The sequence below is a fragment of the Manacus candei genome, unplaced genomic scaffold, assembly GCF_025592945.1.
Source record: "Manacus candei isolate 608988 ecotype Guabito, Panama unplaced genomic scaffold, ASM2559294v1 h1tg000154l, whole genome shotgun sequence".
In the NCBI taxonomy this organism is placed as follows: domain Eukaryota; kingdom Metazoa; phylum Chordata; class Aves; order Passeriformes; family Pipridae; genus Manacus; species Manacus candei.
In genome coordinates, this window is record NW_026138202.1 from 59,072 (window position 1) to 84,518 (window position 25,447).

The 25,447-nt window shown below is 67.7% G+C and overlaps 4 protein-coding genes across 5 annotated transcripts in view; 2 read left to right on the forward strand and 2 right to left on the reverse strand.

The window, feature by feature from the left end:
- Nucleotides 1-1,053: 1,053 nt before the first annotated feature.
- Nucleotides 1,054-2,394, forward strand: LOC127463318 (alpha-internexin-like). Its single transcript, XM_051772613.1, has 3 exons — nucleotides 1,054-1,274; nucleotides 1,749-1,873; nucleotides 1,938-2,394. The coding sequence occupies exons 1-3, from the start codon at nucleotides 1,068-1,070 to the stop codon at nucleotides 1,987-1,989; spliced, it is 384 nt and encodes a 127-aa protein (XP_051628573.1). The 5' UTR covers nucleotides 1,054-1,067; the 3' UTR covers nucleotides 1,990-2,394.
- A 1,042-nt stretch (nucleotides 2,395-3,436) lies between these two features.
- Nucleotides 3,437-5,264, reverse strand: LOC127463323 (interleukin-12 subunit beta-like). The gene is given in 7 exon segments (XM_051772619.1): nucleotides 3,437-3,499; nucleotides 3,501-3,599; nucleotides 3,683-3,876; nucleotides 3,979-4,160; nucleotides 4,243-4,351; nucleotides 4,556-4,777; nucleotides 5,195-5,264. Coding segments are annotated over 7 exon segments (939 nt in total).
- Nucleotides 5,265-6,810: 1,546 nt separating this feature from the next.
- On the reverse strand, nucleotides 6,811-12,696 carry DQX1 (DEAQ-box RNA dependent ATPase 1). Its single transcript, XM_051772645.1, has 11 exons — nucleotides 11,896-12,696; nucleotides 10,579-10,772; nucleotides 9,951-10,326; nucleotides 9,502-9,738; nucleotides 9,187-9,286; nucleotides 8,938-9,093; nucleotides 8,576-8,767; nucleotides 8,377-8,502; nucleotides 7,729-7,919; nucleotides 7,458-7,648; nucleotides 6,811-7,382 (listed from the first exon to the last, which is right to left on the reverse strand). The coding sequence occupies exons 1-11, from the start codon at nucleotides 12,175-12,177 to the stop codon at nucleotides 7,202-7,204; spliced, it is 2,226 nt and encodes a 741-aa protein (XP_051628605.1). The 5' UTR covers nucleotides 12,178-12,696; the 3' UTR covers nucleotides 6,811-7,201.
- A 1,716-nt stretch (nucleotides 12,697-14,412) lies between these two features.
- The window catches only part of LOC127463334 (dedicator of cytokinesis protein 2-like), a 47,918-nt gene continuing 36,883 nt past the window's right edge, over nucleotides 14,413-25,447 (forward strand). For both annotated transcript variants that reach the window (XM_051772638.1, XM_051772640.1), the window contains exons 1-17: nucleotides 14,413-14,637; nucleotides 16,112-16,195; nucleotides 16,313-16,353; nucleotides 16,564-16,619; nucleotides 16,721-16,817; nucleotides 16,894-17,042; nucleotides 17,517-17,652; nucleotides 17,776-17,930; nucleotides 18,248-18,329; nucleotides 19,253-19,388; nucleotides 20,509-20,584; nucleotides 20,723-20,802; nucleotides 21,054-21,179; nucleotides 21,266-21,390; nucleotides 22,129-22,227; nucleotides 22,662-22,734; nucleotides 23,141-23,244. In XM_051772638.1, the coding sequence (XP_051628598.1) occupies nucleotides 14,595-14,637; nucleotides 16,112-16,195; nucleotides 16,313-16,353; nucleotides 16,564-16,619; nucleotides 16,721-16,817; nucleotides 16,894-17,042; nucleotides 17,517-17,652; nucleotides 17,776-17,930; nucleotides 18,248-18,329; nucleotides 19,253-19,388; nucleotides 20,509-20,584; nucleotides 20,723-20,802; nucleotides 21,054-21,179; nucleotides 21,266-21,390; nucleotides 22,129-22,227; nucleotides 22,662-22,734; nucleotides 23,141-23,244 (1,662 nt within the window). In that variant the 5' untranslated portion in view covers nucleotides 14,413-14,594. The remainder of the gene's footprint in view (nucleotides 14,638-16,111; nucleotides 16,196-16,312; nucleotides 16,354-16,563; nucleotides 16,620-16,720; nucleotides 16,818-16,893; nucleotides 17,043-17,516; nucleotides 17,653-17,775; nucleotides 17,931-18,247; nucleotides 18,330-19,252; nucleotides 19,389-20,508; nucleotides 20,585-20,722; nucleotides 20,803-21,053; nucleotides 21,180-21,265; nucleotides 21,391-22,128; nucleotides 22,228-22,661; nucleotides 22,735-23,140; nucleotides 23,245-25,447) is intronic.

Genomic DNA, 25,447 nt, shown 5'->3' on the forward strand with positions numbered 1-25,447 from the left:
TGGCAGTGGGAGCCCAGCCTGCAGCAGGGAGGGGACTGCAGCTTCCTCCCACGGGCAGCCCCCTCCCTGCCACTGACAACCCCCTTGGGCCCCCCGGCTGGGTGGGCATGCCCCTGCAATTGGACTCAAAGCTTTACCAAATCCCACCTGGAGCACCGCTGTGGGCAGCCCCCTGCTCGGACCCCTGGGAGCCCACAGACAGGCCCCTACACCCTGCAGGGCTCTGCAGCCCCCCCCCCGGGTCCCTGTGCCAGGGCAGCTCCTTGGGGGTCCCTGCTCAGGACCTGCTGCCAACCCACCAGCGGCTCCATGAGTCAGGCTGGGGCAGCCACAGACCCCAGCCCACCTGGAGCAGGGCACAGTGTGGACATCCCGTTCCTGGTGCTGGGACCTGCCCCCCCAGTGGGGTCTGCACCCACCACACCACTTGCCTTATCCCTGGAGTTTGCCACCTCCGGCTTCCAGCTGTACCCACCATGCTGAATGAAGAACTTGGCCAGCCTGGCTCCTCCCCAGTGGTGGGACAGACTGATGGACTGGGCCCCTGGCCCTGCACCCACCGATCAGTCGGCTCCCTGGGCCCGGACGTGCCCCCACGGCCCCCCATCACGGACTCGGGGTGCTCCCTATGCCAATGGATTGTACCAGCCCCTGACTCCCCCTGGTACCCCCATCACCTCCCACAGACTGAGCCTTCATGACCCACAGCACACTCGTGGGGGGGCAGAGGGGCTGAACCCCCCCTCCTTTGGCAAACCTCTGTGCCCCCTCCCCAGTGACTCCCTAAGTGGAGGTTTTCCCCTCCCAAGACCTTCCAGCCCCACTCTGGCCTGGTGATGATGGTGGGGAGGAAGGGGGAGAACAACAATGACCTTGACCCCGAACTTGACCTTGCCCCCCACCTGACTGCTATCCACGACCCTGCGGCCCCTCACCCCACTTTTGGGGGCAGGCTGCTGCTGGCCCCCCACCTCCGCTGCTGCCGGGAGGAGCCGGACAGCCGGTACCGGCGGGATTGGCTGCTGTTCCGTGACGCGGGGGGGGAGTGGAACAGCATCACCACCGGGATGAGCGCGGCTGAGGGCCGGCCCCGGTGCCGGTGGGGCGGCGGCGGCGAGGCGGTTCTCCGTGCCCGTGCTGAGGCTGCCGGTTACCGGAGGCTGCTGCGAGCCCGAGCCGCCGAGGTGGAGGCGCTGCGGGGGGCGGTGGGTGCGCTACACCGGCAGCTGGAGGGGCTGCGGGACCGGCGGAGCGGGGAGCTGGCCAAGTACCAGGTGCGGGACGGGAGGGCGTCGGGGAGTGCCTGGGGGGCTGGGAGGGAACGGGAGGCTGGGATGCGAGGAGGGGGTGGATGTTTTGGGGGGGGAGGGGTGGTGCCGGGGCTGGATGCCTGGAGGGATGGGGTGAAGGGGGAGGATGGGGAGGGGCGGGGTCAGGGGGTCCCGATGGAGCTGAGGGGCCCGGGGAGGCAGCGGGAGGGGACGAGGGATGGCATGGGGGTGTTTGGGTGGGGCGGGGGCTGGAGTGTCCGTGTGGGTGGGTGTCGGTGTGGGGCTGAGGATCCCGAGGTCCGTGCGGGGCGGGGGCCGGGCCGGGGATCCCGGGAGTCCGTGTTAGGCGGGGTTCGGATCGGGGGTGGGGGTCCGTGCGGGGCGGGGGTCGGGCTGGGGGTCCCTGTGGAGAGGGTGTTCGGCCGCGGGTCCCGGGGGTCGCCCCGCGGTCTCGGCGCTGCTGACGGCCCGGCTCAGGAGCGGGTGGCGGAGCTGGAGCGGGAGATCGGGGCGGCGGAGGCGGAGATGGCCCGGTGCCTGCGGGAGTACCCGGCGCTGCTGCGGCTGCGGATGGCGCTGGAGGCGGAGATCGCCGCGTACCGGTACGCGGGGGGAGGCGCGGGGGGCGCGGGGAGCGCGGGGCTCAGCCCGGCCCTTCTCTTCCAGGGAGATGCTGGAGAGCGAGGAGCTGCGCCTGGGCGGTCTGGCCCCGCCATGATCGGACCCCCGGAGCTCCGGTCCCATCACCGGACCCGCCGTGACCACCGGACCCCCGGCACCGTGACCGGACCCTCAGCCCCACCACCAGACCCCCTGTCCCTCTGCGACCGACCCCGGTCTCTCCACCGAACCCCAGACCCTCGACTCCTGTGCCCCAGGACCCCCGACCTCGGGCCGTGGTACCCTCGGACCCTCTGGACCCCTCTGGACTCGCAGAGTCTCGGTCCTTCTGCCCCCTCGTGCCACGGGCCCCCAGACTCCTGTGCCCCCGCCTGCCCCCTGTCCTGGGACCCCCGGGAGGGCAGCGCCTGCGGGGCCACACACTCACCAGCCTCTCTGGGGTGGGGGTCCCGGCCCAGACCCGCGGGAAGCACCTCAATAAAGCTCCGTGGCATCACCCGGAGCCGACCTGTCTTGGGGTTGGGGGGGGGCAGGGGACAGGACCCCGGCCAGGAGCACCCTCTGCGCTCCGGGGGTCTGTGGCAGAGCTGAGGCCCGGGGGGGCTCCAAGGGAGGAGCTCAGGGGGTGGGGCCCGGGCTCCATCCCTCCTGGTGCAGCCCTTCAGCCCGGGCTGGGCACCTCCCGAACACCGAGGGGGCACATCGTGGGGCCCAGCCACAGCTCCGGTGGGAGCTGAGCCCCCCACTGCTGTCGGGTGACCCCTGGCCCCCCCACTGTGCCGTGACCATGTCCTGCATTAGGAGCTCCTGGGGTCAGGACAGGATCCTGCTCCCCAGGACGTGGGAATGGGGTGCTACCCTTCAGGACTTGCCCCCTGGGTGCAGCCCCTGAGGCTGAGGATGCTGCCCCACTTCTGTGGGGGTTGGTGAGGATTAGGGGGGAGTGGTGAGAATTAGGGGGATCCAGGACACCTATGGGTAGCTGGGGCAGGGCTGTGGGGACCCTCCACCTGGGCTGTCCATGAGCTGGGCTGGCGCACGTAGGGAGCCTGTTCCAGTCATACCGAAGGACCCCAGGGCCAGGCCCTGCACAGGCCAGGAGCCCTCCGGGGAGTTGTGGGGGCCCAGCACCCCCCTACCCACACAGACACAGACCAGGGTTTGTGGCAGCAGAGTCAAGCCCAGTGCTTTAATAGGGGGAAAAAAACCCCTTTTTAACAAGGGAAAAAAAGCCTTTTCTGAGCAGTACAAGGGAGAGCAAGGTGGGTGCTGGTGCCTGTCCCACTGTGGCTGTCCCATTGGGGTCCCCCCAGCCCCAGGTGTGCCCCTGGAGGTTTGTGGAGGGGAGGGAAAGGGTGCTGGGGAAAGGAGGTGTCTGTGCGTGGGGTCAGTGTGCGCAGAGCCAGCGTTATCGTGGTGTGTCGAGGTCCTGCCAGGGGCTCCAGGGGCTCCAAGCCAGGGGGCTGTGGGGGTCCCGGCAGCTGATGCGCACCCGCCGTGCGCCCACCTGCACCTGGGTCTCCTCCACGCCCTCCACAAACCGCTCAACCTGCAAAGGGGGCAGGTCATGGCCGGGGCAGATCCTCGGGCAGGGGGAAGCCATTGCAGAGGAGTGGGGGGCAGAGCTGGGGGGAGCAGAGGTGACAGCCAGGGGTGACCATTCACTGCCTCAAGGAGAGAAGCAGCGGAGTGGGGAGGGGGCCATGGCTGAACCTGCAGAGAGTCCCTGTTCCCAATGCCCCCCCGGGACAGGGAAGAGCCCAGGACGGGGCAGGGTGGGGATGTGGGGCAGGGTGGGCACGTGTGGGGTCCGGCTGGGCAGGGACCCCCGTTACCTGGGTGCCATTGTGGAGCTCGTACTGCAGGTGATAGAGCAGCACAAAGTAGGACGTGGGGCGCTGCCAGGAGGCTGGGGGTGCCCAGGCCAGGTGGAGCTGCTCCCCCTGCCACCGCAGGGTCAGCTCTTGGGGCGGGTTGGGACGCACTGCGGGCAGGGGGGGCTCAGAACAGGGGCTGAGCCCCCCTCAGAGCCCCCAGTGCCCCTTGAATGTCCCCATCCCTCGGGCTGCTGCTGCCCTGAGCTCACCAATGTCGCGGAGGAAGAAGTGCTTGGAGAGGCTGAGGTAGGAGGTATCTGAGAGCCCCTCCAGGTGCAGCCCCAGCGGACGCAGCTCCTCACCGAAGGGGCAGAACGAGGGGTCGGCCAGAGTGGCGTTGAACCGGCCGTGGCCCCCGGCCACTGGCACCCACGGACCCACGGAGCCATCGCTGGGGGGAGGGAGGTGTGAGCAGGTGTGAGGGCTGGGTGGCCGAGGGGCTGGGTGGGTTTGGGAGGTCCCAGGACACCCACCTGCGTGTGAGGCGGGCGCGGAAGACGACAGAGGGGGGCGCAGGCCAGGAGCAGTGGAAGGAGCCGTGGTAGGACTCAGCCTGGCAGGACACGTTGATCTCTTCCTCGCCTGAGGGGCCGAGGGGGGTCAGGGGGTGTGGGGCTGGGAGCGATGCCCCCTCCCTGCACAGCACTGGTGAGGCTCCCCCGGCCCCAAAGCCCTGCCCGGTGCAGCCCCACGGACGGCACAGGAGCAGCTCTGGGTCCCCAGCCTGCCCCGTCCCTGCACCCCACCACCCCCTGCCCGGGCTCTCCCGGCCATGTCCCTCCTTACGGGCACCGCTGACCACCACGTAGGTGGTGTCCAGCAGGACATGGCCGGCCCAGCAGCTGTAGTTGCCCGTGGCCGGCAGGTCTAAGCCGAGGATGGTGAGGTTCCGGCCCTCAGCCTCCAGCTCGGCCATGGGCTCCTGCTCCCCGTTCAGTGTCCAGCTGACGTGCGGCTCCAACGTGTCACACTGCACCACCACGGCCTCGTTCAGCTGCCCCACCTGGACTGGAGGTGAGAGGCAGAGCCTGGGGTCAGAGATGGGCTGTGCTGGGGGCAGCTTGTCCCTCACACCAGCACGGGGCTGGGTGCCCTTCAGCCATCCTGCCCCATGGTCCCCACCCTGCTCCTGCACCCCAAATCCATTCCCGTCTGTCCCATCACCCCACATCCATCTCCCTGCTCCTGCACCCCAAATCCATTCCCACCTGCTCCATCCATCCCCCCACATCCATGCCCCCTCTCCCTATCACCCTCATGCCCTCTCTCAAACCCCTCAGCAGAGCTGTCTGACCCCTATCAGAGGGATGCAGAATGGGTATACCCCCTGCTCCCTCCAATCCATGTGAGGTCCCTGCAGCCCACTCTCATTGGGAGGTTCCCCCTCCAAGGCCTCCCCTGTGCTCGGGGGGCAGCAGCACTCACACTTTGGGGGGAAGGTAGTCAGGGTGTCCACGGGCACGAGGCACAGCACCAGCCCCACCAGCCCCAGCATCTGGGAGGGGAAGGGGAAGAGAAGGGTAGGGGAAGGGCAGCCCCGGGTGGGGGGCTGGACGTACCCTGGGAGAGGGGCAGAGCCAGCAGGGCCACCAAAGGCAGAGTCCCCGGCCGTGGGAGCAGCATCCCCGAGCAGGACAGCCCCAAGATCCCCCAGTCACCCCAGGACCCCCCACCCTCCCGTGCTGTGCCTACCTCTGCGCCTGCTGCTCCAGTGGCTCCGGTGGGCACGGTAGGGCCGGGGGCTGTGGATTTATACCGGGCTGGACTCCACGGGGGTGCCCCAAGGTGCAACCACAGCAGCATCACAGTTCTCAGAAGTGGAGAGAGGCTGTGTGGGAGCCATGCTCAGCCCCCCACCCACCCGGCCCCAGGACTCACCGCTGGTACTTCCCAGGCAGGGGTCACCAGCACCTGCTGCCCTGCCCTGACCGCTGGAGGACGGGTCACCCCAGGAACGGCCAGGCGAGGGGCAGCAAGGGGCACACAGGACAGTGCTGGGGTCCTGGGTGGTCCCAGCTCCCCCAGAGGGGTCCTGAGCCCCTGTACATCACCACATGCCCCACAGAGCCCCCCCAGCACCCTGCCATGGGGTGGGACCATCAGCGGTCCGGTGGGACCATCTGAGGTCCATCAGCACTGGCCCCTGAGGTCCGGAGAGGGGCTGGGCCCTGCTGGCTGGGCTGTGGCACTGATTGTCTTGTCCCTTCCCTCCCCTCTTTGGGCCACTGCACGTCCCATGGGATGCTGTACAGGGATGGGGTCACAGGGACAGAGGACACTGTGGCCACCAGCCACCCTCCTTTGTCATTGCAACCACTGCCAGCCCAGGGTGAGGGCACAGGGCAGCCCCTGCCCCGGGAAGGGGAGCGCTGTGCCTGCTCATGTACTTTCTGGGGCTCCTAGAAAGCAAAGGGGAAGTGGGGGCTGTGGGAGCCTTGGGGGAGCCCAGCCCTCACCTTTCGAGTCTCTGTGGCCAGCACAAGGCAGTGGAGCCTCCAGGCCCTTTTCTGAGCAGAGTCAAGCCCCTGTGCATGGGCTGAGGGGAGGGAAGGGGGAGCCAGGACCCCCGACCCCCCAGGCAGAGGCTCAGCCCTTGGCTTTAGTGCCAGGGCTGTAGGGGATCCTGAGGCTGGAAGGGGGGACCACAAGAGGGGAGGGAAGAGGACGGGCACCTCGCCTGGGGGTGCACCCATGCCCTGCCCCATGCTGGAGGAGGAGGCACTGGCAGCACGTTTAGGGGGTTGCTCACCCCCCCTCGCTGGCCACAGCTTCCCCTTGGCTTCTGCAGAAGAACCACAACCAGGGAAGGGAAGCCCCGGTGAAAAGGCCAGGGCTGCCCTCAGACCTCAGCATGGCTGGGGACCCAGCATGACACTCAAAACAGAGGTGGGAGGGGAGCGAGGCCTCACAGACAGAAACTCCCCAGAGAGAGCAGCAGAGACAGAGCCTGTCCCAGTCAGACCCCTCCATGATATCCCACAGCAGGACAGACCCCACCCCAGCTGGACCCCTCGACTGCAGTCACGGACACGAGGCCAGGAGCAAAGGTCACAAAACTTTATACAGGAGGGACCCGTGTGTGGGCCCTCGGCCCTAGGCGTGGGGGCAGCAGGACAAGCGGTGCCTCCACCCCAGCAGAACCCTGGGAAAAGACAGGGGGCAGGAGCCCGGTGGGGAGGGCCCACACAACTCCCCTGGCCGGGGCCAGCACTCCGCAGTCCGTGCTCTGAGGTGCCCCGGTGGCCCCACGGCCGCTGGCCCACGACTGCCCGCGGTGCAGCGCTGAGGCCGTGCCCGGTCGTGCCCGCACCTCCCTGGGGCCAGGGACAGCCCCTGCAGCCGCACGGCCCCCCAGGGACCCTCCAGGGCTCCCCCATCTCCAGTGTCACAGCCAAGCCCAGGCAGCCCCTGCTGGGGCTCTGGTGCTCCGGCTCACTGCAGGACACAGACGTCCCCCTCCACAGCCTCCCGTCCGGCCGCCTCTGCCAGCGGCTCCGGCCCCGCCGGCGCATCCTCCGTCGCCACCACCTTCTCCCGCAGCTCCATCAGCAGGTCCCGGCCCTCGCTGGGTGGCAGGTTGCTCAGGTAGTACTGGGGGGCCAGCTCCACCAACCTATGGGGACAGGGGGTCAGTCAGCAGCGGGGACCCCCCAGAGGGCCCCGTCCCTGCCCGTCCCCAAGCCCTCACATTTGGGGCTGGATCTCCGAGACCACGCGCAGGCAGTTGTCCTGGGAGATGGTGAACTCGTGGTAGAGCACCCAGGGGGGCAGGCGGCGGGGGGGCGGCCGCAGCAGGTACCCGCAGGCGGGGGCCAGGTGTGCCACGTGTTTGTGTGTCAGCATCACGTAGTTGCCAGAGCCATCGATGTCACGGGCGACCTGGGAGCAGAGCAGGAGGGAGTGGGGTGATGGCACACCCCCCACGGTCCACTGCAGCCCCCCCCAGTCCCCGGACCCACCTTCAGGAAGTACCCGGAGATGAGGGCCCGCTGGATGTTGAGGGCGTTGGCGTCGGAGCCGAAGGCGGGCGGTGAGACGGGCAGCTCGATGCGCCGCATCACCTCCAGCAGCTCGGCGCGCACGGTGCCCGCCAGGCGCAGCCCCTCCGCGCCCACCCCGTGCTTCCGGCACCAGCCCTCGTCCCCGGCGTCTGCAGGGCAGCAGGGTCGGTGGGGTGGGGACAGGGGTGGGACAGTGGGGTCGGCGACACGGGAAGAGGGATGGGACAGCAGGGTCAGTGATACAGCGACAAGAATTAGATGGCAAAGTCAGTGACGTGGGGACGGGACAGTGGTGCCAGTGACACAGGGATGGGGAGGGGGGAGCAGAGACCTCAGAGGGCTGGGGGCTCAGGGGTTACAGAAGCTGGCACAGCTCCCACCGGCTGCATCCCCTCCCTGCACCAGGGACAGGGACCAGGCTGGGGCTGGGACCCCCCTGCAGACCCTCGTGTGGGGGACAGGTGAGGGGGCTGTGGGGTGCCTGCTGGGGTACAGGGGCCACGCAGGGCAGCTGTGGGACAGCCGCAGGGGTGCAGGGGACACTGAGGGGTCCGTGGGATGCCCACAGGGGTACAGCCCCCCGCCCGCAGCCCTGCCCATGCTCACGCTGCTGGAAGGCATTGAAGATGTTGATGAGGGTGAAGTGGTCCCCGTTGGGGTGCAGCAGTGCCCGCCGGCGCAGAGCCACGGCCTCCTCCAGGTGTGTGGATGGGGGCACGAAGCAGGGGGATGCTGGGGGCGGGCAGGGGGGTCACGGCGTGCCCCCAGCACCCCCCTGCAGTGCTGGCTGCCCCCCGCACGGTACCTGTGAGCATGGCAGCCAGGCTGACCATCTCCTCCACGCAGTCGAACTCGCAGGAGGCGATGAGGGCCTTGGCCAGCTGTGGGTCCAGCGGAAATTCCGACATGATGATCCCCACCTCCGACAGGTTCCCGTCGTCGTCCAGAGCCGCCAGGTAGTCCAGGTCCTCCAGCGCTTGCATCAGAGACTCGGGGGCTGGGGTGGGATGTCAGGCAGCTCTGCCCACCCTCCTCCTACAGCTGCCAGGCCCCCCAGCCCCTCTCCAGAGCCAATCCGGGCCACAGTCATGGCCATGGCCAGCCTGTAGCTCTCTGGCACAGCCCCCCACAGCATGCCTGGTCCCTACCTCACCCCACAGGCTCTACCTGGGCGGTCGAGAAAGTCACACTGGCCCATGTCAGCGATGTCCAGGCGCTTCAGCAGCAGCACGAGGCGGCTCAGGCTGGTCTCGCTGACGTGGGGCGCGGGGCTGGGGGGCAGGCGCTGCTCAAAGGCTTCCGAGTACAGGCGCAGGCAGGTGCCTGCAGGAGAGGGGCCGTGAGGTGGGACATGGCTGCGAGGGGTCACAGGGGGTGGGACAACAGCCAGGGGGCACATCGGGGCGGGGGTCTCACCTGGGGGGCTGCCAGCTGCCCGCTGCATGCGCGACTCTGCCTGGCTCCGGCTGATGGGCCGCAGCACCTGGGACTCGGCGCGGATGCGAGGGTTGTACACCTGCGGTGAGGCCGTGAGGGGGACGCCGCAGGGGAGCCCCCACCGTCCCCCAAGGCCCCCCTGCCTGCCAGAGCAGGGCCACCGCTGCCATCTCCCTCACCCCAGCCTGAAGCATCACGACGGCTGAGCGGACCCTGCAGCCCACCCCGCACTGTGCCTGGAGCAGAGCCAACCCTCTCACTGGCACTCCCCCTCACGTCCCCCATCCCACTCACGCTGCGCAGCTCCAGCCCCGAGTCGATGACGAAGCGCACGGTGCCCAGCGAGAAGGACGAGTCCCCGAGCCAGTGGGTGACGATGACGCGCCGCTCCCGGCTCTCCTCGGGCGCCTCGTACAGTCGCTGTGCGGCCCGGCCCACCCCGGGGTGCAGCGGCAGCACCAGCAGTGGGCCCAGCGCCGGGCTCAGCGCCACGGCCTCCGTCTGGATGGCAGCACAGCACTCGGAGATCTCCTGGGGAAGGACAGGGGGGCACACCCCACCCTGAGGTCGGGGTGCTGCTCTGTGCCCTGCACCCGTTTCCACTGCCCCCCAGCACCCACAGCCCCTTTGCAGAGGAGCCCCAGCTCCCCTAGTTTGGTCTCCAGCATCCCTTAGCATCCTCAGGGCTCCCCACTGAGAGGGACCCCCCAAGCCTCTCCTGCCCTGCTCCCCCCACAGCTCACCTGCTCGCTGGCCAGGAAGATCAGGACGTGGCCGGGCTCCCGGCGCCCGTGGATGTCCAGCACGGCCTGGCAGGCAGCGGCCACGCGCCCGTGGGCCGGCGGCTCCCGGTAGAGCAGCTGTGGCGGGGGGCTGTGCCCCGGGACCCGCACCACGGGGGGGTCCCCGCAGAAGGCGCGCAGCCGCGGCTCCAGGGCAGGGGCAGTGACCACCACGAGCCGCAGCGCCGGGCGCTGGCGCAGCACGTCCTTGAGCAGCCCCAGCAGCGCGTCCGTGGGCACCGTGCGCTCCTGCGCCTCGTCCAGCACCACCACCCCGTACTGCCGCAGCAGCGGGTCCGACGTCATCTCCCGCAGCAGCATCTCGTCCGAGCAGAACCTGCCACAGCCCCACCCTGTCAGTGTGGACCCCCGGCCGGGGGGGAACCCCTCAGCCCCTCCCCGCAGCAGCGCCCGCGGCAGCAGGCAGGCAGCAGGCAGGCAGCAGGCAGGCAGCAGGCAGCAGGCAGGCAGCCCCCACCGGCAGCACTCCCTGGTGAGGCCCGGCTGGATTAAGGGATTACGGGGAGCTCAGTGGGATTAGAGCGCTGCACTCCCAGCACAGGCCCGCCGGGCCCCATCCCTCCCGTACCTGAGGATGGTCTCGGCAGTGCAGCAGTCCTCGTGGGGCACGCAGTAGCCCACCTCGTGGCCCAGGTTCAGGTCCATCTCGTCGGCCACGCGCAGGGAGAGGCTGAGGGCGGCCAGGCTGTGGGGCTGGGTGCAGGCCACCAGCCCATGGGCAAACTGCAGGGACAGAGCGTACTCGGCGCACCACTGCGGGATCTGTGGGGACAGGGTGGGGGTCAGCACTGTCTCAGGACCAGCCCCTCCCTGCTGTGCCCCTCCAAAGGGCACAGGGATTCTCTCCAGGGATCCAGCTGCAGGACCTTTGGGGCCAGAGGCTATCCAGAGGCACTCACAGCCCAGGCAGGACCTTCCCTCCCTACTCCTGTCACCTCTCAGATCAACAACCTGTGACAGGAGCCTCACCACCCCACACCCACACCTCCCTGCCCTGGTATGGGACACTGCAGCCCTGTTCTCACATTAGGGATATGGGACAACAGCCCAGGAAAACCCTCAGAGAGTGACAGGGAAGGGAGCACCAGAGAGTAGTTGCTGGCCAAGCGCCCAGCTGGGCAGTGTGGGACAATGCCAAGGCCACACGTACGTCCCTTGGGCGCTGGAGACCAGAGTCCTGCTTCACCCTGTCCCGTGTGCCCCCCACGAGCAGTGCCCGTGTGCCCCCAGTGTCCCAGGGCCTTGCAGGGACTGCAGGCAGGGTGCTGCACCCAAAAACACCATGTCTGGGGCCCACACGGGGGATTTATTCCACAAATCCAGCAGGGCTGGCTGAGCCCAGGAACTCAGCAGGTCACACCCAGGGAGGTGATCTGGGCAAGTGGCCCGAGCCCAGGGCCCACACCCCAACAGCCCAGGGCCAATAGTGCTGACCCAGTCCAGTGCAGCCTCAGGCAGCTCCAGCGATCCCTCCCTGGTCAAAGTCCCCGGCGCTGTCCCTGGGTGCCGCCAGTGGCTGCCGGGTGGGACCAGCTCCCCGGGGCGGGCAGGAGGTAAACGGCACCTCAGTCCTGCCACTGGCCCTGCGCTGGGCCCAGCTCTGGGGAGGGGCCGTTCCCCCCTCCCCGTGCCATCTCCAGGGCCAGCTGCTCTCGTGGCAGCGCTTCTCAGCTCGTGCCAAGGGTTTGCCCGGGGCCCAGCGCCAGCCCCGGCACATCCCACTCCCCCACCCAGCCCGCCGGGCTCAGCGCAGCGGCCCCAGGGGTCCGACACCCCCTCCGTGGGTCCCAACGGCTCCCGTCCTTCCGTGGGCTCCGGCAGGACCCACGCACAGCGCCCGGCGAGGCCGGACACCCCTGTGCCCCGGGACAGCCCTTCCCCTCACCTGGGTGCTCTTGCCGGTGCCGGGCGGGCCGGACACCAGCACGATGCCGCTGTTCCCCTCCAGGTGCTCCATGAAGCTGTACTTGGTGGTCCAGACCGGCAGCTCCCGGCGCTGCCGCAGCAGCTCATAGTAGCGGGAGGAGAAGGGCAGCCCGTCGTAGGGATTCACCTCCAGGTCCCCGTCGCAGCCCAGGGACGGCTCTTCATCCTCCTCCTCCTCCCCCAGCGCGGAGCCGGGGCCGCTCGGCCCGGGCAGGGGGCCCGGGGCCCCGCAGCCGTCCATGGCGGGGACACCGGAGCTGCGGGGGCGGGCGGGGGTGGAGCGGCACCGGCGCTGACCCACCCTCACCTGCGTCCCGGGAAGGAGTCGGGACAGCCCAGTGCCACGTCCCGTCCCGCGGGGTGGGGGAGCCGCGGGCACCGGGCAGAGGGGCAGCGACGGTGGCGGGGGGTGACACGGCCGGGACGCGGGGCGCGGGGAGCGGGCAGGGAACGGGGGCACCGGGACGGGTCACCGGGAGAGCCCGGCAGGACCGAACGGGGTGCGGGGACCGGACCGGGCTATGCGTGGGGATTAGGACGGGGCACAGGGGGTGCGGGACGGGGCGGACACCTTAGGGATGCCGGTCCCGAATGCCACGGGCGGACCGGGCCGGCGGAGCACCTGTACGGAGCGGACCGGACCGGGCACCTGAGCACCGGCACCGGGTCGTGTCGGAGCGGGCACCTGAGCACCGGCACCGGAGCGGAGCGGGCGGGCGGGCGGGCCGGGGGCGGGTCCCCCGCGCCCCCCGGGCCGAGCTCCCGGTTCCGGTTCCGGCCCCGCTCACCTGCGCGCGCCACCGCCCCCGCCCGGGGGCACGGCCACGTGACCGCCCTGCCACCCAATCAGCGCCCGCGCCGGGCGGAGCCCGGATGTGGCGGCGGGACCGGACCGGGCGGGACCCGCCAGGACCCCCCGAGCTCCCGGGACCCCCGGCACCTCTCCCGGCTCCGGCTCCGGCTCCGGCTCCGGCCGCGGTCCCGCCCTGCCCGAGGCCCTCCGCCGCAAGCCCCGATGCGCGGTCCCGAGCCGAGCGCGGCTGCAGCCACAGCCCGTCCGCGGCTCCTACCGGGACCGAACGTCCCAGTACCGGACATCCCGGTGCTGGTGTGGGGCATCCCCTATCGGGGCACTGCTGCCGGGTGTGCTGTACCGGGGCATCCCGTAACAGTTGGGGCATCCTGTACTGCCGTCCGGTGTACCGGAGCCGGCCGGCCTGTACCGGAGCATCCCGTAACGGTGCCGCTCATCCTGGTGTCGGAGCGGGGTGTCCTGTACCGGCGCCCCAGCCGCGGCGGCTACCGGCGGGACCGGCAGGTGGAGCTCCCCGACCGGCGAACGGCGCCGGGCGGCCCGGGCCGGCCTGAGCTCCCGCGGGGCAGAGCCGGGCACCAGGCGGGGCCGAGCGGTCCCTGCTGGCCTCGGCACTGCGGGAACCGGGAACCCCGGAGGCTGCGGGAACTGAAGGTCCAGAGCCGCCTGGGTTTCCGAGAGCCCCGGCACCTCAGCGTGCCCGTGCCGGTGTCTGTGCCGTGCCGTGCCGTGCCAGTGCCGTGGTTCTGTCCGTTTGTTCCCGGTGCGATGGTGGGGGTCCGGCTGCACATGCCGAGCTTTCCCGTGAGGGGTGGCGGCTGCCCCGGCAGCTCCCGCAGGTCCCGCCCTCGCACCTCGGCCCGGGCAGCAACACCGGAGCACCGGATCCTTTCACACCCGGCTCCAGTCAGTGCAGGCCCAGAGCCGGCTTTGGGCCGGGGGGTCTGTCCTGAGGCTGGAGGTGACCCATGGGGTAGGGGAAACTGCAGCCAGGGGACCCCCAGAGCAGGCTCAGGTTGATGGGGGAATGGGGGACCTGCAAAGGGAGTGGGGGGCACAGGGAAGGAGCCTGATGCTGGTTCCGCTGGGCCGATGGAGACGTGATTCCATCTGTGGGAGCAGCAGTGCAGTGGTGGCAGGATTCGGGGGGGGCAGGGGGTCCCAGGGCGGTGCTGCCGTGCTGGGGGTAGGGCATGGCCGAGCCCCCATCCCCGCGGAGCCGCCGGTGCCAAACAGCCGGCTGCGGCCGCGGGAGGGAGGAAGTGGCTGCGGAGCCGTTGCTCCCCATGCTGTCCTGGAGCTGGGCAGGGCTCCAGCGGAGGGCTGGGCAGGGCTGGAGCCAGGGCTGTGCCATGCACCGCACCAGCACTGGCACCGCTGGACCTGCGGCACCGAGGCATGGGGATGGGGACAAGCCAAACCCAGCCACGGTGGCAGAGGCTTTGTCCTGGCAGTGCCAGTTTGGAGCATCACGGCTGGCAGAGGCACGTGGCTCCTCATGCCATGGTGCGGCCAGAGCTGTGCTCGCTCCGAGCCCCCCACTCCACCCCGTGTCCTGCTGGCTGGGGGCTCCAGTGACGGTGCTCAGCCGAGGGGGTCACAGTGCTACCGCGTCACCCACACCAGCAGCCGCAGGGACCCCCAGCCCAAGCCCCTGGGGGGTGGCACATGGTGGAGCACGGGGCGGTGGGGTGGGACCCCCCACACCCGGCTGCGCAGTGAGGAAGCGGAGCTTTCACAAGCTGGGGGTACACGTGACACAGGGAGCGCAGCAGGAGGAACCAGCAGTGGCCCTGCAGCACGCCAGTCCCCCGGCACAGCCCCGGTCCCCCGGCACGGTGGCCATGGCACCTTGGCTGCCCACCAAGGAGGAGAAGTATGGTGTGGGTGAGTGGGGGCTGCAGGCGCTGGCCCTGTGGGGGTCCCTGCTCATCAGAGGGGTGCAGGGCAGGCTGAACAGGGTGCTCAGGGTGGGGTGACACTGACAGTGCCCCCCTGGCTGTGGTGGCCCTGCAGTGGTGGCAGGTGATGGTGGCTGGGCAGTGGCACTGGCAGTGCTGGCCCAGTGCCAGCGTGAGGTGATGTGGGGAGGGGGCCGGGTCCCAAGGGTGCTGGTGCTGGGTGGGCCGGTGGGTGCAGGAGTGAGCGGGGGGTTGGCAGGGGCTGCAGGGCTGGTGATGGGTGGCCCAGGGGACGAGGCTGAGCAGGGCAGATGTGTCAGCAGGACCCACATGCCCAGAGACTGCAAGGCTGGTGCTGGTGGGGATGGGAAGCACTGGGGCACAGCACTGGGGTGGGGGCTTGGCACAGGGTCCAGCCCTCCCCGCCAGGCTGTGGGTCTAGGCTCAGCCTGGCTCCTGAGGCTCTGGAGGAGCCCTGACACACCCCAATAATTTGCCCCAGGTCCCAGCTGGGGCTTTGTTCCCACTTCAGTGTCTGTGATGGCAAAGCCCTGGGCTTCCCTGTTTCCTGCAGCACCTCCAGCTTGGGCTCGCTGTGCCCTGCACCAGCCCCGGGCACCCCCGTTCCCTGCAGCACCCTCAGCTTCTGCTGGCCCTGGCAGCTCTGTGCCTCTTCCCGTTTCTGTTGGGGGCTGTTTCCTGCACCCTCCCCTTGCAGTGCCAGTGGCACCAGAGCGAGGGTTGAGCCCTGCAGGGCCCTGGGCAGCACCTGAGCAAGGGCTGAGCTGCTGTTGGTCCCAGCTGGATCAGGGTCCTCGTGGGGAGGGCAAGGTGGAGGGAGGGGTCGCGTGCAATGCCCGAGCGCAAGGGACTCTCCTCCAGTCTGGGAGCCAAGCCAGGGCTGCCTGCACCAGAGCTGTCCTGTCCCCGGGGCCAGAAATAACGACAGGGACAACCGCAGCCCGCCGGGGGCAGGAAGCGGTTGGCCACCAGTGCGCTCCTGTCCCCACCGCCTTCCTCCCTGGCCACCAGCTCCGCTGTGCCCACACTGACCTGTCCCTGGGCCACCAGCCCTGGGCAGGGGCTCAGCTGGCACTTGCCTCCCTGCACTGCTTGTGCCAGGAGCAGGACCATCGGCACACAGGGTGTGGGTGGCAGGCAGGGGGGTCCCATGGGGGACCCCTGCGTGCTGGAGGAGGGGGCTGGAGGCTCATGTTGTGCCTGGCCCTGTGTGGGCTGTGCCACAGCTCTCCTGGGGTGCGGGGCTGGGGTGCTCAGGGGTCTCAGGCTGTTTGTGGGGCTGGTGTTCTGCCCCATCTGTTGGGGCTAAGCAGTGCCTGTTGGGGTGCTCTGCCCCCCGTGGGGGGCTGGCTGGGGGGTGCAGGTGCACAGGGCCTGAGGGGCTGTGCTGGTGCCAGGGAGGGACCCCAACTCCCAGCCCCCGGCCCCTCTCCCTGCAGCCGTGTGGAACTTCCCGGGCACCAAGGAGCATCACCTCCCGCTGCAGATTGGGGAGACAGTGCACATCCTGCAGGCCTGCGAGGGTAAGAGGGACCCCCGGAGGTACCCCAGCGTGGGGGTTTCTGCACCCCCCCTTGGCCCCCTGGCGGGAGCCAGGACTCCCAGCCCGGCCGACAGGGTCCCCCTCCCTCCCCTCGCAGGTTGGTACCGCGGGTACTCGCTCCGCAACAGGGCTGCCCAGGTAGGTGAGCGGGGTCGGGGGGAGCATGGCTGTGGCTCACCCTGTCCGTACCAGGGGTCTGGGGGAATAGGGGGACATGACCGGCGTCTCGCCATGTCTGTGCTGGGGGGTTGAGAGACCACAATGGGCACAGCTGGCTGGAGCCCCCAGCCATGCCTTCCCAGAGGGATGTCTCCCAGCCCGAGGGTGCCAACAGCTCTGACTTCCCAGGGCATCTTCCCGGCATCACTGATCCGGCTGAAGGGCACCGTGGTGGAGCACCGGGGGTAGGTATGGGGCACGGGCAGGGGTGGTGGGCTCCATCCCCTGCCTGGCATGGGGTCCCCACAATGCCAGGGGGCTCCAGGGGTCCCTGTGCCTTCCTTAGGGTGGAGGAGAGCGTGGTGCCCGCCGAGATGCCGATGGTGCAGGAAATCACCACCACGCTGCGGGAGTGGGCCACCATCTGGAAGCAGCTCTACGTGGTGCGGGCTGGGGGCCTGGGGACCGGGCGGGCCGTGGGGCAGTGGGGTGTGTGGTGACCCTGCGGTCCTGCCGCAGGCCGGGCAGATGGAGCGGTATGGGCAGGTGAAGCGGATGATGCAGGAGCTGATGGAGCAGCGCTCACAGCTGCTCTCAGGGACACTGCCCAAGGACCAGCTTCTGCGGCTCAGGAAGGAGGTGACCGGCAGGATAGACTATGGCAACAAGTGAGCATGGCACAGGGCACAGGGACCCCGAGTCTGCCCTGGGCACAGGCTGCACGGTGCCCGGGTGCTCCCTCGGTGTCCCTGACAGCCTGGCTGGCTGTTCCTCTGTCCCCACCATCCTGGCTGTGTGTCCCTGCAGCACCCTGTGTCCCTGCTGTCCTGCTGACTGGCTGTCCCTGTGTCCCCATAATCCCAGCTGGCTGTCCCTGTGTCCCCATCATCCTTGCTGGCTGTCCCATGGTGGCTGGGGACAGTGAGTGTGCCTGCAGGTGCACAAGCCACCTGGCCAAGGGCTATGGCTGATGAGCCGTGGCTGGGGCAGGAGTGTCCCTGGTGCTGCCTGGCTCCTGTCCCCTTGCTCATTTGGGTCTGTCCTGCCCCCTCAGACCCCATGTGAGGGCAGGTGGGTCCTGGTGGGACACGTGGACCCGTGTCCCCCCAGGGTCCTGCCTCACCCCATCCTGGCCTCGGCAGGATCCTTGCGCTGGACCTGGTGGTGCGGGACGAGGATGAGAACATCCTGGACCCCGACAGGACCAGCGTCATCAGCCTCTTCCAGGCTCACAGGAGAGCGGCGCAGACCCTCACCCAGCGCATCCAGGAGGAGACGGTGAGGCCGGCACTGGCCCCACACCTGCCGTACCCAGACCATGATGTCCCCCGTGCCAGGGGCTGTGCCAGGTGCTCAGCCATGGGTCCAAGCCATGGGGCTGAGCTGCCTCGTGCTCCCCAGAGCCCGCAGCCAAGAGCACCAGGCCACAGCACCCATGGGGCAGCTTCGCCCTCCCACAGCCTCTACCTGTGCGTCCGCAACTTCGTCTGCCACATTGGGGAGGAGGCGCAGCTCTTCATGGCACTGTATGACCCCAGCGAGCAGCGCATCATCAGGTGGGGTCCCGGGGTGCAGGACAGACCCCTGCCCCCTCTGTGCCAGGTGCCAGTCCCACTGCTCCCTGTGATGTCCCCCGCTTTGTGCCACGTTGCCTGCTGGTGCCCACTGGAGCAGCCTGGCTCTATGTGAGGCAGTGGTGAGGTGACTGGTGGGCAGCAGCTCCCCACTGCTGGGGACAGCCAGGCTGGGCCAGTCCCTGTGCTGTGACTGGGGACATTGGTGGGATGAGGGGTGTGTGTGGTGGAGCTGGCAGGGGCTCTGCTGTCCCGGTGCCCACCTCACTGCCAGCTCCTCCCCCTCGCCTGCCCCGCAGCGAGAACTACGTGATCCGCTGGGCCAGCACTGGGGTCCCCCAGGACATTGAGCTGCTCAACAACCTCAAGGTCGTGTTCACGGTGAGTGCAGACCCCCGGGGGCTGCACTGCTGCTCCCCACCTCCCCCTCCTGCAGAGCTGCCTCCACCCGCAGCGTTTCAGGGCCCCCAGCAGCAGGCACGGTCCTCCCGTGTCCTGTGAGTGGCTAAGCCCCCACCACTCCCCCTGCTCGAACAGCCCCAGCCCCTGCACAGACGCCAGGCCTGGCTCCGGGACTCAGGTCCCCTCAGGGTCCCCTCCCGGTACGGGTGCTGGGGTTCTCGGGGTGCCCCATCCCCGTCCCTCGCCGTGCTGCACCCGCTGACTCACTTCGGCTGCAGCGCTGCGCTGACCCCCCGGGACGGAGCGGAGCCATCGATATGCAAAGGAGCCGGGAAAATCGGTGCTAATGAGCAGCATCAGCATTTCGGCTCTGCTCCCATCCCCCGGCGCTCGCCCACCTCCAACTCCTGCTCTGCTCGCTGCTGGTGTCCCCGTTTGTCCCCGCGCTCTGTGGCGTGTCCCTGTCCCTTTCCTCAGCACCACCAGAAAGTTCTGCCACGGGGGCAGCACCCTCAGGACCCGACACTGCCCGGGTGCCCGGAGCTGGGGTGCAAGGCCACCCCACCATCCCCACACCACGCCAGGTTGCCCCCCTCTCACTAGGCTGCCTGGCCCAGGGTGCCCTGTGGGGCCATCATTCTCCCCCAGCCTTGGCATCAGGGCTTTGGGGCTCCTGGGGTGCACAAAAGCCCCCAGGACAGTGGGGCCAAGTGCCTGCCAGCCAAGCCGCTCCATGGGGCACCGTGCAGAGGGACATCCCAGGGCACTGGGAGCAGGGACCTGCAGTGGTTCTGTGCCCACTGGTTCACCCCGCGCAGCCCTGGGCACCCCACCATCAGCTGGCGCTGGTACTGGCACGTCCCCAGCGGTGCTGCCAGGGTCACACAGCCCCTGTCCCCCAGGACCTGGGCAGCACGGACCTGAAGCGGGAGCGGCTGTTCCTGGTGTGCCAGATCACCCGGGTGGGACGGATGGACCTGCGGGACACCCACAGCCGCAAGCTCAGCACGGGCCTGCGCCGGCCCTTCGGCATCTCAGGTAGGGGAGATGGTCCCTGGAGACCCCCAGGGCCACCTGTGACACCACCTCGGCCACCCCCCTTGGCCACCAGGCTCTGCGATGCACCCGGGCTGCTCCCGCCGTCCCTGCACACAGACCCCAACCCCGGGCTGCTCCCCCTGTCCCTGCACACAGACCCCAGCCCCGGGCTGCTCCCCCTGTCCCTGCACACAGACCCCAACCCCGGGCTGCTCCCCCTGTCCCTGCACACAGACCCCAACCCCGGGCTGCTCCCCCTGTCCCTGCACACAGACCCCAACCCCGGGCTGCTCCCGCTGTCCCTGCACACAGACCCCACCCACTGTGTGCCCGGAGCAGCCCTGCAGAGCCCCCCTGCCTCCACCTCCCCCTATGATCCTGCTCTGGGCATCGATCCCTGTGGATCATTGCTGGGAGATGACTGATGTCTCCTGGCTCAGGGCATGCCAGAACCACAGTCAGGGACATCTCCAGGGGAATTATGGACATGGCAGTGGGTACCACCACCCCGGGCAGAGGGACCATCCTGCTGCCCTGTCCTGCCCCAGTCCTCATCCGTGGGCAATGGAGAGGCTCTGGATATGGCTTGTTTTGGCCAAGATCTGTCCCAGAGCTCTGAGGCCACCTGCAGTGACTGGTTGGTGGCCATGCCATCCCCAGAGGCCACAGAGGGGACACTGGACTCTGGTGTGAGACCCTGGTTCTGACTCTGCCCTGTGCTGGAGGTGATGCTGGTGTTGCTCAGACCCCCAGAGCATTCCCCATGGGTGAGCTGTGCCAGGATGGCAGGTCCCAGCTGGGGGAGCAGGTCCCAGCTGGGTTGACAGGTCCCAGCCATGTCATCAGCACATGTCCCTCATGGAGCCAGGCAGGCTTTTCCCTGCCCAGAGCCCATACAGCTTGGCAGGTGCCAGAGAGGTCTCAGTGGGGCAGGAGGAGCTCCCTGTAGGGCACAGCAGGGACACTGTCGGGGGCACAGGTGATGCCGTGGCTGCAAGACGGGACAAAGCTCTCCTGGGTGCTGGCTCTGGAAGGGTTTGGCATGGGAATGGGACCCATGGGGCTGGGGGTGCTTGTGCCCCTGCAGCCACCCCTCAGTGCCATCTCTGTGTCACTGCAGTGATGGACATCACCGACATCACCAAGGGGACGTGTGACAGCGACGAGGACAAGCAGCACTTCATCCCTGTCCACCTGTGAGCCCCATGGGCGGGGGGGAGCGGGCAGGGGGGCAGCACTCCAGGGCCTGGCTGGCACAGGACCCTGACTGCAAGGGGACAAGAGGTGTGAGGATCAAAGAGAAAAGGTTTTTCCCATAAATATGGCTTTTCCAGGGTGGCTGCTGACAGTGATTTTCTTCACAACATGATCCGGAAGGCAGTGGAGGGGAAGGACAACAACCACAAGGGACAAGGTAAAGAGCCTGTGTCCCCAGTGTCTCCTGTGCCCACTGTGCACTGTGGTGGGGAGTGAAGTGAGACCCCTCCCCAGGCCATCCACCTGGCCCTGCAGCTGCTGCTTGTGCTCAGGGACCCACCTGCCTGCACGTGGGGCAGCCCTCAGGCCATGTCCTGCAGGGCTGGGGACTCACTGCGGTTCCTGGCTGGCCCTGGGCTGCCCTAGCTCTTACTGCCACCCCTTGAAAAGCTGCTGTGGTCCCCACAGGGCTCTGGGTGTCCCTGAAGATGCTGTGGGGAGACCTGAGCCAGGTGCGGAAGGACCACCCTCACCTGGTGGATCGCAGCACGGTGGTGGCTCGCAAGCTGGGCTACCCGGAGGTCATCATGCCAGGCAAGTGGGGGGCGAGGCACCACCCCGGGGATCCCTGGGGGTCCCAGCGGGGGCTCAGGACCTGGCTGATGGGACTGTCCCCCCAGGTGACGTCAGGAACGACATCTACCTGACGCTGGTGCAGGGCGAGTTTGACAAGGGGAACAAGAAGACACAGAAGAACGTGGAGGTGACTGTGTGTGTCTGCGACGAGGCAGGAAATGTGGTGCAGGTATGGCAGATGTGGGGCAGGCCCAGGACTGTCCCCTGTGTCACCCCACCTCGGGCAGAGCCAGCAGCTCCTGTAGCACAACCAGCTGGAGGAGCCCCTGGAGCTGCTCAGAACAGAGATCTGGGAATAGAATAAAGATCTGCAAAAGTGCTGTGGAGGGATAGAGAGGAAATCATCCTCCCCTGGGGACAGCCAGGACCCTTGGCCACCCCCAGTGCCCAGGCATGACACTGCAGAGGTGGGAGTGAAGAGCTGGGGGCTGGCAGAAGGGCAGGGGGCTCAGAGCCAGGTCATCCCGCCCTCCTTGCCTCTCCCCAGGTGTTCTCACATGAATTCTCACCTGGCCCCTGAGGAACGGGCTGGAATTGTTGTGGGCTTGGCTGGACTGGTCTGGGGGCACAGCACCCACCTCCATCTCCATCCTGATAGTGCCCTCCCCACAGGGCAATGGAGGCCAAGCCCTGACACGCCCAGGGGGTCACAGTCCCTTTGGAAGTGGCACTAGGCCTGGTGGAAGTGGAGGGGATGGGGACACGGATACCTTTCGCTGCCCCTCCCGCCTGGCGGGGAAGGGAGAGCTGGAAAGACATTCCAGTGCCAGCTGGGTTATGGTAAAGGGGCATCTGTGCCAGGAGGTGTGGGCAGGGGTCTCGGGGGTGGTCCAGGTTGGCAGGGGGTGGAAATCCTTCCTCCCTGCAAGCTTGTTTGGGCTGACCCCGAGGCGTGTCCCCCCGGCAGAACGTGATCCAGGCGGGCGCGGGGGACGGCCCCACCAGCCACTACCGCTCCGTCGTCTACTACCAGCAGCGGCACCAGCGCTGGATGGAGACTCTGAAGGTCTGGGAGCCCCAGGGGGTGGGGCCCGGGGTGGGATGGCCCTGCAGCCCCCCCAGGCTGTGGCCCCCGCTCCTTCTGCACCGCAGAATCCCACTGCTGCAGGGGTCCCTGTCCGGGCTGGCTTTTTGGAGGCAGTCCTTGGTCCCCATGTCAGGGAGAATGGAGATGCTGATGGTGTCATGGCATGACTCCTGGATGGAGACCCAGAGTGACCAGCAGTGCTGAGTGGGGAGTCCCAAGTATGGGCACGACCAGCCCTGCCCAGCCCCCAGTGCCCCCAGCTCAGCCTCACTGGTTTATGGGGAAGGATGTGGGGCTGGTTTGCAGCAGTGGACAATCCAGCACAGCCCTTGCCCGGGCACAGAGGGGGATTGCCTGGCTGTGGGCTCAGCCTGTGGCCCCCTGCCCTCAGCTGGGCATACGTTCCCCCTTAGATCGCTGTTCCCATCGAGGATGTCCACAGGACCCACCTGAGGTTCACCTTCCGCCATCGCTCCTCCAGTGACTGTGAGTGTCCCCTGCTCTAGGCCTTCCTCCATGGACATTCCCAGAGGGGCTGCAGTGGGGGTGGGCTGGGACAGGAGGGTCCCGTGGGGCATCCTTGCCTCGTACCATGGGGGGTACATCGTGGGTCCTCCGAAATTCATGCAGGTGACAGAAGCCGTCACCTAGCCCTGCCTGCCCCAGCCCTGCCTGCCCCAGCCCTGCCTGCCCCAGCCCTGCCTGCCCCAGCCCTACCTGCCCCAGCCCTGCCTGCCCCAGCCCTGCCTGCCCCAGCCCTGCCTACCTCCTCCCTGGGTGTCTCTGGCTGCCGGGAGGGCAGGACCCCCCTCATCACTGCCTTTCCCTACCCAGGATGTGTCCCCTGTCCCCTCTGACCCCCCCTCAGCTCTCCCCTGTGTGTCCCCCCCAGCCAAGGACCGGAGCGAGCGGATTTTCTCCGTGGCCTTTGTGAGGCTGATGCGCCCCGACGGCACCACCCTGCGGGACGGGGAGCACGACCTGGTGCTGTACAAGGTACGGGGGCCACAGAGCCCCTGGAACGGGGGGGCTGCAGGACGGCAGCGCTCCTGGGGCCAGGGTCCCCACCCCTGCCCCTGCCCACGCCGCCGTGACGGTGGCACGCATCCAGAGTCCCCGAGGGTTTCCAGTGCCCCCCTCCCTTCCTCCCTCCTCGTCCTCACTGCCCTTGGTGGCGGGGGCTTCCTGCACGCCGTGTCTCCAATCCCTGTGCTGCTCCCCTGCAATGACAAGTTTCGTTTGGGAAAAGGTGATTTAAATGTTTGTGATGGGGAGGAAACGTCCCCGTGGTGTGGCTGCGCTTCACCTGATTTCACCAGCCCTGGCACTGCACTCGTTTGCTCCGAGAGAGCAGAGGGAGGGTGTGGGGAGGGAAAGTCACTGTTCATTTGGGAAAAACGCAGTCGGCTCCGATGTGAAGGGACCCAGGAGGCGCTGCCCCCCTCGCCTGGTGTCCCCTCCCTGGACTGGGGCCGGCTGTGTCCAGGGGAGCGGGAGGCATAAGCCAGGCCCTGCTGCCCAGGGGAGCTCAGGGCTCTTACCCCACATGCCAGCACTGCTTTGGGGTCTCTCCCCAGCCATGGGGCTCCAATGTCCCCAGGGGATAACCTGACCCCCCCACCCCTGGGCTGCTGCACTGGAGTCCTCCCTGATTTTGACAACGTGACCATGTTTTCTCCAGGCAGAGCCATGTCCCTTCCCAGGTCCTGCATCTCTTTGGGATGAGCTGATCTCCTTCCACCTGCTGTGGCAGCTGGGGACAGGGACAGACCATGCTGTTCCTCCCCAAGGCTCCTGCACATTTGAAATCATTATTGTGTCCCTCCTCCCAGCTTTTTTTTGGGCAAAAGACCCAAATTCTTTAACGCTGCTGTGGCCTGCAGCACTGGCTCTGGTCCCTGGCTCTCCAGGGACTGTCCTCTCTGCAGCAGAGCACTGGGCACCTTCAGGACCTGCCAGTGCTGGCTGTGACAGCAAGATCAAACCCTGCACACCCCTCTCCTGGGAGACCAAGCCCCCCCCCTTCCCCCCTGGGTCCCTGTTCCCCTCAGAGGGCTGTGGCTGCCCTCCCTGAACCACCACATCCTGCCCCACTCCACACTCTCCCCGGCTGACTCCAGCTCTTCCCAGAAGACACTGGGGCTGGATTCTGGGAGTCAGAAGCTATTTCATCTTTTCATCTCTGTTTGCCAGAGGAATGTGAGTGACAGGCTTTTAGCTGGGCTTTTAGCTGCTCAGACCTCTTGATCTCCGGCTGGTCTGAACTCCAGCCAGCTTTCCCTGCACGGGCTCAACCCTGGAAGGAACGCTGGGCTCCCGCATGTTGACTGCTCACTGTGGGTGTGCTGGAGGGGTAAAGCCAACAGCAAACAGCTCTTTCACCTTCATCTGACCTTCAGCAGGAGGGGTTTCACCCTGCGAGGCAGCAGGCAGGGGAGGATGGATGTTCTGCTGCCATGTGTGAGCTGCAGCCCATCACTGCACGTCTGGCCAGCTCTGGGCATCCCCCACGTCCCAGGGTGGCCAAAGAGCAGGGAAGGGTCACTCAGAGTCACCCCAGTGAGTCCTTCTGGACATAACATCAATTACATTTTCAACTTAGAGTAGGGGACTCAGAAACAGGCTGGTTTGTGGCTGTGAAGGCCCCAGCGTGCTCATGCAGGTGGGAGACATTGGACTGGTGATGGTGATACTGTGGGACCTGCTGTGCCGGGTGCCTGGGTGGTGTCCTGGTCCGGGTTGTTGTCCTGATCTGTGTTGTTGTCCTGAGCTGTGTCATTGTCCTGATCTGTGTCAGTGTCCTGATCTGTGTCATTGTCCTGATCTGTGTCAGTGTCCTGATCTGTGTCACTGTCCTGATCTGTGTCGTTGTCCTGAGCTGTGTCATTGTCCTGATCTGTGTCATTGTCCTGATCTGTGTCGTTGTCCTGATCTGTGTGTTGTCCTGATCTGTGTGTTGTCCTGATCTGTGTCGGTGTCCTGATCTGTGTGTTGTCCTGATCTGTGTCGTTGTCCTGATCTGTGTCAGTGTCCTGCTCCATGCTGGTTTCCCACCCTGTGTCAGTGTCCTGCTGTGTGTCCATCCCCAAAGCAGTGCTCAGGTGTGTTTCATTCCCAGATTCAGACTTCTCTGTGTCACCAGCCTCCCCCCACACCTCTGCTGCCTGTTCTCGTGTCCTCCTGCGTGGCACGGACTGGG